The following is a 13,199-nucleotide window of genomic DNA, read 5'->3' on the forward strand; positions in this document are numbered from 1 at the left end:
GCCCTCTGTTAGCGCTAACGCCATAATTACGCATAGGCGTGAAAAGGTTGGAGGAACGTGACCGGCAGAGGGGCTCCTCCTACCCTGAGGCACTTCGTTGTAAGCAAAGAATGATAAAGTTCCGTACCAGTGCGTGACCCGTATTATCTAGTTAATGCACTATATGAAACGAACAGAGAAGGAACAAGAAAATACTAGTCATGCGTAAAGCGTACAAAAAACGAAGTAAACATGTGAGGCACTCAATACTACGTGAAACTAGCAACAAACTACGTATTACAGAGACGTGTAGTGATTATAGCGAAACATTGTCAAACAAAGCTAAGTAGGCATTAGGCGCAAAGTCGCTCTTCCACTTAAGCAGTTTTGTTTCTTGTTTGCTTTACGCATTTCAAGCTCCTCTAATAAGTTAAGAGCATTGCCTTTTTCCACTCATGAAATGACCAGTAACAGACAAATGCTGTCCCAAGGGAGTTTTGTTCCGTGGCTATGAGTGAGTGTTCTTTAAACCTTAATTTAAAAGAGCAGCCTCTTTTACTGATATAATAATTGTTACAGTTATTGCAGTCAATCTGGTATACTCCAGAGCCATCAAATGTGTCATACTTCACCTTTCAGTTTGTGTTTTATTCGCAGTTTTAGGGTGTTGTTAACCTGAAAGCCACATCTGACATCAGACTTCTTAAAACATTTTTCTATTTGCAGGGACATTTTGCCGTTAAATTTCATGGGAATGGTTTTCATTCTCTCTTTACCGTTTCTGTTTTATATGAGGGTGTGTGTGTGTGCGCCTGCTGTTAGTTATACGTTTCTTTAGCCTATTGTAGGGGCGCGTGACGTCATTTACAGAAAAGCTGTTAGGTACCGCAACCTGCTATAAAATGCTGAGTTCTTTACGTATTTCTTTTTCGTCCAAAGGTAGACGAAGGAGCCGGTGAAACATGGGGGTGGACTGGATGTTGGACTGAAACTGCTCTACCCCCATGTTGTTCTGGCTAGTGACTTTGGCGGCGTTTAGAGCCAGCGACCGCCGTATCCCGGATGCGTGAGCCTAGCATATGGACGTGTGTGTGTGTGTGTGTGTGTGTGTGTGTGTGTGTGTGTAAGCAGCATGTGTTTCTCAACGTGTGCGACATGAGGCAGGGTGTGTGGGTGGGGGACTCGGCTGGGTGCCGAAGGACGGCTCCATCCGTACAGATTTTTTGTCACCCTGGCCGGCGGAGGACATGGCAAAGCATTAGTGTCTGCCTTCACCGTGCGCGGCGTTTAACTCACTGAATAAAGCAAGCTGTGCATGAAAGAAAGATAATTCGGAATGTAATGAAAAAATGAAAAGTTGCAATACCAAAGGAGGCACGGCCTGACAGGTGTGACTGCTACCGAAACTTCATTCGTACCAGGTGGTATCGTAAATCGAATTTTGCTCACAAATGGTTACGAGTACACTGAAATTGCGCAAGTCTCTCTATACGTCCATCTTTTCAGGGATGGCTGCGGGATTCGGCTGTTCGCTACAACATGTCAAATCGAACACCTTTCAGCCGTCTAGTTTCCAAACTTATATTCTTTGGCTACCAATTTCGGCGATTTCCTACGCCACCTTCAAACTCATGGCAGACGTGTAGAAAGATTTCACCTCGGTTCTGGTTTATCCAGCAGTCGGCAGTTGATGGTTGAAGTGATGGCTATAGCAAGCAGAAATCTTGATAGAGTATGTCAAGTGGCTGTAAACGCAGAGGTGTTCCTACTTATAGATCAACATAAACGGTCTCACCAATATTATCTGGGCATTTTCCGTGCTTTTACCCCTATTGTTTGATATTCTTTGTGTAATTATCACAAACATAAGTAATTGACACAAAAACTAAAAATTACCTTCTTGAATAATTAAATCAATAAATAAAAGTAACTACCTAGGTAGGTACCTAGCGAAATTACCCGTAAATTTGAATATTTGGACGAATGTGGATGATTTGGCATTCAAAAGTACCTGACTTTACAAAAAAGTCTTGACAGGAATTTATCGCTGCGAATATTTTCACGTTTTTACTTGTATCTCTGCAAAGTAGTGAGTGAGTTTTAAAATTTAGGGTGTCTTTTTACGCACAGTTTGATACTCTAAATCTTTCATAGATGACACGTTTAATTTGGAGCAACCGCTTTTGCGTTACAGACGTTGGAAGAGGAGCATAACTCACTTTTCCGCTAAGTTGGCAATAACTGCCGATTTTGACGAATGATTGCGGCTAAACGGATGAAGCGATTTTAACTTTTAAGTAGGTAATTCTAAGTGAAATTGTATGCCCTTTCCTTCTGGTGTTTTGTAAATTTTCTGTAGGCTATGTCGTTTTCGAGGTTTAAGCTAAAAACTGAAAAAAGTCTGAAAATTTCATGGTTTTTACGGCCCCCAAAAGTTTAGAACAAACCAGAAACCCTCGCAAAATCATTTAACTGTTGTTTGGGATGCCTAACTTCCATTAAAAATATTTCTAGTTTGTGCATATTTACTGGCAGGTGCTACCTGTTTTCAAGGTAATTATAATGGACTGTTAATTATACACAGATTTACATTTTGATCGGCACTTAACTAAGTATTCATACAGCTGATTTTCCAGATTCCTTAATCATTTACGATAATTTGATGACATTGAGGTGCATTTTAGAAAGTAAAGTAGCTTGGTTGGTTGGTTTTGGGAGAGAGGACCAAACAGAGGTCTCATCGGTCCCATCGAATTAGGGAAGGAAGTCTGCTGTGCCTTTTCAGAGGAACCATCCCGGCATATGTCTAAAGCGATTTAGGGAAATCACGGAAAACCTAAATCAGGATAGCCGGACGCGGGTTTTGAACCGACGTCCTCCCGAATGCGAGTAATAGCTGTTGTATAAATATGATGTACGCTTAGTATTCGAAGTGAAAAGAGTTTTTCGTGGCTCCAGTCTGCAATACTGATGAGCTTTAACTTAACACGCTAAAATTGTGTTTTAATATTAAAAGTGAAAGCAACGTTCCAGAGAATCTTTTATTAACCACATCTCGAAGTCTTAAAAATAATTATGCTACGCAAGCAATGCAATTCAAAAAAAAAAAAATTATCTCAGGAAGCAGCTTTTTGTTTTGTTTCAAATGTATAATATGAAGTCATATGGAGTACATATACTGCTATTTCAGGTATATTGTAAGGCCATACAACGCCTTGTTTAAAGACTATAAAACATGAACTACAATTTGAGCAATTTGCTCTTTTGATGTTACACACCACAACGTCATTTTTGACAGCAATTTCGTGGTGGCAATGATCCCCTCGACTTATCTAACATGGAACATAAGAGTGTAGCTTCAGAAAACAGTGCATAAATAACTGTATATTACCATATAAACAATTATTATGGGAATCGAAAACTAGGAATAATAAACCCCTTAAAAATGGTTAACGAATGGGCCACTTCGAGGATATACACTCCAGGAAATGGAAAAAAGAACACATTGACACCGGTGTGTCAGACCCACCATACTTGCTCCGGACACTGCGAGAGGGCTGTACAAGCAATGATCACACGCACGGCACAGCGGACACACCAGGAAACGCGGTGTTGGCCGTCGAATGGCGCTAGCTGCGCAGCATTTGTGCTCCGCCGCCGTCAGTGTCAGCCAGTTTGCCGTGGCATACGGAGCTCCATCGCAGTCTTTAACACTGGTAGCATGCCGCGACAGCGTGGACGTGAACCGTATGTGCAGTTGACGGACTTTGAGCGAAGGCGTATAGTGGGCATGCGGGAGGCCGGGTGGACGTACCACCGAATTGCTCAACACGTGGGGCGTGAGGTCTCCACAGTACATCGATGTTGTCGCCAGTGGTCGGCGGAAGGTGCACGTGCCCGTCGACCTGCGACCGGACCGCAGCGACGCACGGATGCACGCCAAGACCGTAGGATCCTACGCAGTGCCGTAGGGGACGCACCGCCACTTCCCAGCAAATTAGGGACACTGTTGCTCCTGGGGTATCGGCGAGGACCATTCGCAACCGTCTCCATGAAGCTGGGCTACGGTCCCGCACACCGTTAGGCCGTCTTCCGCTCACGCCCCAACATCGTGCAGCCCGCCTCCAGTGGTGTCGCGACAGGCGTGAATGGAGGGACGAATGGAGACGTGTCGTCTTCAGCGATGAGAGTCGCTTCTGCCTTGGTGCCAATGGTGGTCGTATGCGTGTTTGGCGCCGTGCAGGTGAGCGCCACAATCAGGACTGCATACGACCGAGGCACACAGGGCCAACACCAGGCATCATGGTGTGGGGAGCGATCTCCTACACTGGCCGTACACCTCTGGTGACCGTCGAGGGGACACTGAATAGTGCACGGTACATCCAAACCGTCATCGAACCCATCGTTCTACCATTCCTAGACCTGCAAGGGAACTTGCTGTTCCAACAGGACAATACACGTCCGCATGTATCCCGTGCCACCCAACGTGCTCTAGAAGGTGTAAGTGAACTACCCTGGCCAGCAAGATCTCCGGATCTGTCCCCCATTGAGCATGTTTGGGACTGGATGAATCGTCGTCTCACGCGGTCTGCACGTCCAGCACGAACGCTGGTCCAACTGAGGCGCCAGGTGGAAATGGCACGGCAAGCCGTTCCACAGGAATACATCCAGCATCTCTACGATCGTCTCCATGGGAGAATAGCAGCCTGCATTGCTGCGAAAGGTGGATATACACTGTACTAGTGCCGACATTGTGCATGCTCTGTTGCCTGTGTCTGTGTGCCTGTGGTTCTGTCAGTGTGATCATGTGATGTATCTGACCCCAGGAATGTGTCAATAAAGTTTCCCCTTCCTGGGACAATGAATTCACGGTGTTCTTATTTCAGTTTCCAGGAGTGTAGTTAAGGTAAATGGGAAACAACCAAAATTTTTGCAAAATGAATCACATTTATTTTTAGAACTCTTCAGTCGCTCTTGAAAATACCATCATCAGTGACGAAACATCCATACACGTTTTACATAGGCGTCATTATTTTTATGCTATTATTGTATTACAGTTTACTTGTTAATATAACATAAAATTAATGATGATAATGCTTTTCCAAGATGATTAATAATTTAAACCACATAAATTTGCGAGAATTCAGTGGTTTTTTCATAGCTTTTTCATATATTACTTGCGAATAGCCCATAGTCGAGTTCTTGAATGTGGACCACGGCTTGCAAGCAGTACTCAATGCCACCAGTATCTTTATAGACGTTTACAGTTGCCTTTATCGCATCATCCAGTATCAAATACTTTTTCTTTCACGCCTTCCTTTCAAGCTTCATCTTCCATGCAGTTTGTGAGCTCCAATTCCTTCTTCAAGCATTCAACAATATAGTTGATTCTAGGACGAAGGTTTTGAATAATATTATTTATTTTGTTGACCAACTCTTCAACAGCATTGGTCGTTCGGTGCCTTTTCCCGCAGCTGTTCAACACTGCGATGTAGATAATATTGTTCTGGAGCCAGGTATCCACAGAGTAGTCAAAAACTGAAAGTCTTTCATTTTCAGGAGCCTGCGCATCAATCTCAACACATCCGTCACTATAGTCAGCGGTTTTATAAATGTCAGCGCGGCTCACGTGCTGACATGAAGTCACAAAGTTTCGCTCTGATGGTTCTCGTCAGTCAGACCGACATCTTAATCTTCTCTCCATAAATTCTTCCTGATACGGACGTAAAATTCACTTATTTCTCTTGAGGGAAAACTCCACGAAGGGCAGATATCACATCTTCCTCACTCAAGAAAGACACTTTTCCTGTATACCACTGACGAACTGTTTGTTTAATCAGACGAAACAAGTGTCTTTCTTGTAATTATTGAGGGGGGGGGGCAGCAAATACAATAGGAAAAATATCTGTTTCGTCACTCCGGCCTCCTACGTCCGCCTGTATGGTGTACGAGGGATTAATGAAAAGTAATGCCTCCACCTTCGTTAATTGGGTTTGTATGGGAATATTTTAATAAATCAAACGCAGAAATAATCCTTACAATGTGATCTTTAATTACCAATATTCACTTTTCTACATAATTGCCAGCCAATTGGATACATTTCTGCCAACGATCAACAAATTTTCTGCAGCCGTCACGGAAGAAATCGACAGACTGTTTCCGCAACCACAGTCTCGCAGTTCTCTCAACGTCTTCATCAGATGCATAATGATGTCCCCGCAGATCGTCTTTCATTATCGGGAACAGATGGAAATCAGACGGTGCTAAATCTGGTCTGTATGGAGGATGCTGTGGGGTGGTGAAGTTCTGCAGCTGTGGCACACGTGGAGTGTGTGGTTTGGCATTGTTATGCTGCAGGAGAACATTTCCCATTTCCTTTTGGACCGTTGTTATCACTCGATTGTGCTTGCAGTTTCTCTCTGAGTGACACGACGATCGTCGTGAATCAATCTGCCAACATTTTGCTTGTGAAACTCGGTGGTTGCTGTCACAGGCCGTCCAGCTCTTTGTTTGTCACTCATGTGAGATGTTCCCGCCTCAACATCTTTAAACTTACTCGCCCAACGACGCACAGTACTCACATCAACGCAATCACAATAAACTGCTTTCATTCTCTGATGAATCTCCGTTTGGATGACACCTTCTGCTGTCAAGAATTCAATGACTGCACGTTGCTTAAATCGCATTGGCCGACCGTCTGGGCAGGGTTCCATACTTTACACTGTCACGACACAACCGTTTAATGCGAAGGCTTCCCGCCAACTGGAGCTGTAGAGAAGAAGCTACGGAACAAGCCAGTATCTGCCGCATATCAGTGCTGCCAACTGTTAAAGAATTGCGAAGGTGGAGGCATTACTTTACAGTCAACCCTCGTAGATTTGTGCAGACTGCTTGCTACCGCTCTGAAATGTTCCAGCTACAAAAATAGGAAGATGTTTGCAACTTTTTGTTGTTGTTGTTGTTGTTGTTGTCTTCAATCCAGAGACTGGTTTGATGCAGCTCTCCATGCTACTCTACCCTGTGCAACCTTCTTCATTTCCCAGTACCTACTGCAATCTGTTTAGTATATTCATCTCTTGGCCACCCTCTTCGTTCTGCCCACCAGTACTAAATTGTTGATGCCTTGATGCCTCAGAATACGTCCTACCAACCGATCCCTTCTTCTAGTCAAGTTGTGGCACAAATTTCTCTTCTCCCCAATTCTATTGAACACCTCCTCATTAGTTATGTGTTCTACCCATCTAATCTTCAGCATTCTTCTGTAGCACCACATTTCGAAAACTTGTATTCTCTTCTTGTCTAAACTATTTATCATCCACGTTTCACTTCCATACATGGCTACACTCCATACAAATACTTTCAGAAACGACTTCCTGACAGTTAAATCTGTACTCGACGTTAACAAATTTCTCTTCTTCAGAAACGCTTTCCTTGCCACTGCCAGTCTACATTTTATATCCTCTCTACTTCGACCATCATCAGTTATTTTGCTCCCCAAATAGCAAAACTCATTTAAGCTATTTTTAGATTTTTTAGTATTTAAGCTAATTTTTAAGCTATCTTCCAGTAAAAATCTAGAAGAGAACTACTGTCATCGGCCATTTTAAGGTATCTTCGTGAAGATAAATTTCAAAACGGTTTTTGCGCTGCCCGAGATAACGCAAGATCTTCTTCATATTTTCTGAGTGAGGCATTACAGTGGTAAAATCATAACGTTTACCATGAAGGTTCGCCATTGCACGTGTAGCTCGCAAAACTGCCCAGTAACTTCTCGAGCGTTCTTCTTCTGCCTCTCTATTTGCTTTTTAATTTCTATAGCTGCATCGTCAGGTGGTCCACAAAGATGTTCGCACACTTAAAACACGTCTCTATTCTTCGAACGCATCTTCCCCTTGCAGTGATCGAATTTTTACGTAAGCACGCCGACGAAGAAACACCTTCTCTGGATTCCCCATGTTTACGATACTTGCAACCGCTGTAATGAGCGGGAGGGAATGCCTTTGGTGGTTTTCCACAGTGGCAGTCACACTAGGAATTTAGTAGTAAAGTAAGCGCAGAGAGTAGTGTTTCCACCAGAACCTCTTTCACGCAACACTTGAGATGTAAGATTACGTAACAGTACACAGTGTGGTAACGGCTGTAAGTACTGCTGTCTAGGCTACACACAGCAGTCACTAGAGAGCTTGCTACCGCGTGGTAGCCGGCCGCGGTGGTCTTGCGGTTCTAGGCGCTACAGTCCGGAACCGCGGGACTGCTACGGTCGCAGGTTCGAATCCTGCCTCGGGCATGGATGTGTGTGATGTCCTTAGGTTAGTTAGGTTTAAGTAGTTCTAAGTTCTAGGGGACTGATGACCTAAGATGTTTAGTCCTATAGTGCTCAGAGCCATTTGAGCCACCGCGTGGTAACGTACGTCTGTGCGTTGGTCAAGTATTTCAGTGATGTTTAAAGAGAAAGGGGCCATCACGCTAATTGTTGGTTCACATGACAGAAAAATTATCTAATTTTTATTTGTTTTAAATATGTCTCCAAGTTTGTAGTGCTACGTGGAGAACAAATAAAGAACTTTATTAACCAAGGTGTTAATCGATGACACTGGTAATACTACTCGCCTGTGACTGGCGCCCGTTCTCGAACCAGGTGACAGGCTTCATTTCAGACCAGTAATACATCAGTTATTAAATGTGCAACCGTGCAACACTTGACCAGCGAACACGTATGTAACCGTATTAATCACGCGGGAGCGACCTCAGAATGACTGCTGCTTGTAGCTTGAAGAATACTATCTCTAGCCGCTACTGCACTGCCCGTTGTTACATAACCATGTGTACTCTGGTTTCCACAAGTCCACGGCCCATATCTTTCCCGGCACCTCTACAAACCAGCTACTACATCATCTCGTTTTTGAAATCGTGCTGCACTGCCTAAAAATTTTAGGGTGTACCACCTACCAGATTCATTTGCAACTGAAGCAAAAGTCGCTTTTTAGTTTTACTCAGATATAGTTTACTTTTTTAGTCGATATTGATGAACATTCTGTGTTTCTGTGTTTGTGCTGTGCAGCTGAAAGAGGTAACATAAGTTGGATGCTAGCACTAAATTTCTTGCATTTACGTTACTTTTATTGCTTCAAATACAGATATGTAGGTGGCTGTTGCCCTGCAACTGCAGAATAGAAAAAGTGCTCAGTTATTGTATCCCGTATTGTTTGCAAAACCTTCGGTTTGTAGGTTCGTGGCGCTACAGACGTGCAGTGATCCCCACTGAGAGACCGTCGTCGTATCTTGCTACTGTCCACAGATATAGCAGACGGCAGCCAGTAACAGATCACTAGCTTTGCGCTCTAGTTTCCCTGGTGTCGTTGTTGCAGGCGCCACGTAATGGCCACGTGGCTGTGGGCGACGCTGGCGGTGGCAGCTGCGGCGGCATCTACGTCATCGTCCACACTGCTGGGGGAGCACGTGTGTCACAGGAAGGAGACGTAAGTACCGACGCATACCGAGACATCCCAGTATGATGAAGATTACTTTGTCGAAAAATGGAAGGTGCTTTCAGTTGGACTGTAGTGTTTCTCAACAGCTTCCGCTCATTTAATTGCTTCACACATGTATCACGCACTGATCACACCTCCTGCTCACCATCTCTGTGTCCACTTGTTCCTTCATCTACCTGTCCACCTCATCCTCCCACCTCTATCTGTTTCCTCTTCATCTCCTCCTCCCCATCTCTTTGCCCATTTCCTCCACCCCTTCTCTCTGACAATATCTCCCTCCCCTCTCCCTCTGACCATATCCTCCTTTCCCTCTCTCTTTCAACCTCTGCCTCTCTTCCTTTTCTTCCTGGCCACCCTCTACACCATTCACCTGCTTCATACAACTCCCCCTCCTCCCCTCTCTGTCTGCCTCCCCCTCACTCTCTCCATCCACTCTTCTATCCAGCTCAACCTGTCCTCAGCCATGCCCATGTAGCCCTTCCAGTACAGTTCACTGAAGCAGGTCGAACCCACTCCCACTACACACTTTCCATGCAGGGCAGTCTACTTGTCAGTGAGCTGAGGATCATTTATTTGCCATTGACATGTACGATAAAGCAGGCCAATACTACCAACGTAACATATCTGTCACACACGGCAGCTGTCATGTCGAGGCCTGGAAAACCGTTTCTTGCCCACGGCATGTAGACAGTGCTGCAAAGCAAGTCGATTTCCCACTCAAAATGTCTATCATGCAGAGTAACATATATGCCAGGGACTCCAAAAACCCTTTTTCTCTGTTTCTATTGGACGTAGGAGGTTATAAACTCCACAGAACTGACATCCATGAGACGTGGTGTCTCTGTGCAAAACTGGGTTGAAATCGATCCAGGGCTTTGGAATGAGATCCCGGAGATAAACCATACCTATATACACTCTGTATATATGTCAGACAGACATGATAGCATATTTGTCGATTTTGTCCCCACTTACTTTATTTGTTTGATTTCAGTGTGCTAAAGCATATACACATCCTCCTTGTGTGGTTTTCAAGGCACTGTTGTAGCTTTATTTGATTTCTACATTTTGTCATCATTGCACAAATTTCTGTCTGATGACATGTCGCCAATCGCTGCCAGTTCGCTATGTACTCCCCCCACTCGCCCCTTTATGCGAAATCGAAGACACAGGAAAAGGAGTTCCTTCAGTAATTCCACTGCCCAGCATGGCAGCCTGTAGTTGCCTTTTGATAATGGCCCCAGTGTAGCCAAATGAAAGCTCAAGAAGATTTCATTCATTCATGTCACCACAAGACCACACAATCATAGAAATGTCCTAGTCATGAATTCTCCAATCGCTACCTCGTAGAATCAACAATGATGACGGATGTTCTCCAGGCTGTTATGTTTTGGCCGATTGGTGCTACGCTGAACTCTGCCCAGTCCGAAAGGTATTGCTGGTTTATTGGGAGACGGTCATTCCAGAAAAATAATGAGATATATGGGAAGTGTAATATTGCACAATATTGGGCTGAACTCAGCTGGGTGGTAGATACTGCGTTGTGATTAGGCGCTGGGTATGTGGTCGACCATGTGTAACGGCTCAGAAAGACGTTTTCTCGCTTCCCATTGGCTGTTCGGTTCACTGGCCTTTCATTGGGTGGTGTTCGAGAACAGAGATTCTGCGATGGCCTGACGTAAAGGGTCTGAGTGTGAACGTGCTGGTGTACATGGTGGTTGTAATTAAACTTCTGTTGCGTGACAGGACCCCCTTGGACAACGAGCGGTCATAGGACGATGAAACTTTGTGGCAGCTTTTGTAGGAACACGGTGAATAGTGAATAAGCCACTGAAAACGTTGTAATTTCCACATAAGGGGATAACATTTGTCAGTCGAGTACCATATTTACATTCCAGGTTAAAAACGTTGCTCAGTATGGCAACCATCTGCATCCAAAACAACCTGGAATCACACTAGGGATTACTCTATTGCTGTCGGAAAGATCACAAGTGGAACGTTGGCTACCTCTCTCGCTACATTTTCAACCTCTGACGTGTGTTAGTGTCCAGTTGATAAACAGCCAGAAATCACATGGGTTCAAATCTGGTCCTCTTGGTGGCCACACAGTTCGGAACAGTCGACCACTGGTTCGGTTTTCTCGGAACGTGTTGCGGTATAACTGAGTGACGTCACGAGCGGTGCGTCGATACTCGAAAAGACCGGCAGCGCTACTGCTGTTGTTTTGGTTAAACAGCTTTACGTGTAAACCCCCGCTCACCTTGCCTACATCCATGTTGACTGCCTAAAATTGTAACACACACTGATGCCGTGTTTCAACCCAACACTGCCGCACCACTACCTGCGCCTAAAGGCAGGTCACGACGATAATGTCTAGGCGCGCAGTCTGGAGCCGTGCGACTGCTACGGTCGCAGGTTCGAATCCTGCCTCGGGCATGGATGTGTGTGATGTCCTTAGGTTAGTTAGGTTTAAGTAGTTCTAAGTTCTAGGGGACTAATGACCACAGCAGTTGAGTCCCATAGTGCTCAGAGCCATTTTTTTGAACGACGATAATGTACAGGATCACCGGAGCGGAAGGTGGTGGGCGGGAATAAACTATTAGGACAGTTTCAGTTAAGAGGCCATTTATTGGCAGAAAATGCATTCAAACGGGCCACATAAGTCAGGCCTAGGGAGGCAAGGGTGAGCCAGAACGTAGTGGCGGGCGAAACATAGTTCGCAAAGTTAATGACATTTGGTATCTGCCATTCGGGCAAGTCTGAATGGCGTGGCAGCTACTGAAACCAAGTCTACACCGGGAGTGGCAGGGTGTGCAGCAGAGAAAGAGCCTCGCCACTGGGAGGCGGGGTAAATTCAGCACGACCATGCGGCTTCGCCCTGATTGGTCAGAATCCCAGAAACCCGCGGGGGTGGCGTGGAAAATTCCGAAACGTGGCCTGGTCAGAGTCGCCTAGGCGGCATTAACTCGTCAGCACACGAGGGAGGTGCGTGATCGAGGTTGCCCACCCCGGTCATGACTTGCTGTTGCCAGACCGTGGGATGACAAAATTACAGGCAACCGAAGCTGCCGGCTAATGCTGGACCGTAATGAGAGAATGAAATTAACCTTTCGAAATAAATTAACGAAAGAATCCCCTACTATCTGGCTCAACATTACAGGAGCACTATTAATGCCACAAATTGTGCAGTGCATAGTCTCAACACCATTCCTATAAAATTCTGCACTCCTATGCTAAATAGTTTTCTGTCTACACTGGCTACAGCGAAAGTTTAATTATCACCACCCAGCACATTGTGTCCACTGTAAACAGTAGAGATGTTAATTCTACTTTATGTGTATTTTTTCTCAAAAAGTGATTGTGATTGCGAATGGTACTCATACCACAAGAGCAGTTCTCATGATAAATAAAATGCATTATGGCATTCCTAGAGAATATAAAAACTCATTGCCTAAGGCCAAGCACTTGATTAAACTTGAGGCGACCCTCCTTGCAATGCATCTGAGTGCTATCAGGTCTCTACAGACGCACGACTGCACGGTATCTTCAGGATACTGGATAAAGACGTCTGTGATGATGATGATGATGATGATGATATTTGATTTCTGGGGCGCTCAAAACTGAGCGGTTATCAGCGCCCTTAAAAATTCTGAATCTTTGCACTATCCACTCTCACAACTATACCGAATGATGCTGAAATGATGAGTACAACGCAAACACATAGTTCCCGGC

General features: G+C 44.9%; 1 protein-coding gene across 1 annotated transcript in view; it reads left to right on the top strand.

The window, feature by feature from the left end:
• The window catches only part of LOC126293477 (ras-associated and pleckstrin homology domains-containing protein 1-like), a 222,657-nt gene that overhangs the window by 117,302 nt on the left and 92,156 nt on the right, over positions 1-13,199 (top strand). Inside the window, exon 2 of the mRNA XM_049986719.1 lies at positions 9,348-9,458. Coding sequence (XP_049842676.1) covers positions 9,358-9,458 — 101 coding nt within the window. The 5' untranslated portion in view covers positions 9,348-9,357. The remainder of the gene's footprint in view (positions 1-9,347; positions 9,459-13,199) is intronic.

Source organism: Schistocerca gregaria, chromosome 10, assembly GCF_023897955.1.
Source record: "Schistocerca gregaria isolate iqSchGreg1 chromosome 10, iqSchGreg1.2, whole genome shotgun sequence".
Classification (NCBI taxonomy): Eukaryota; Metazoa; Arthropoda; class Insecta; order Orthoptera; family Acrididae; genus Schistocerca; species Schistocerca gregaria.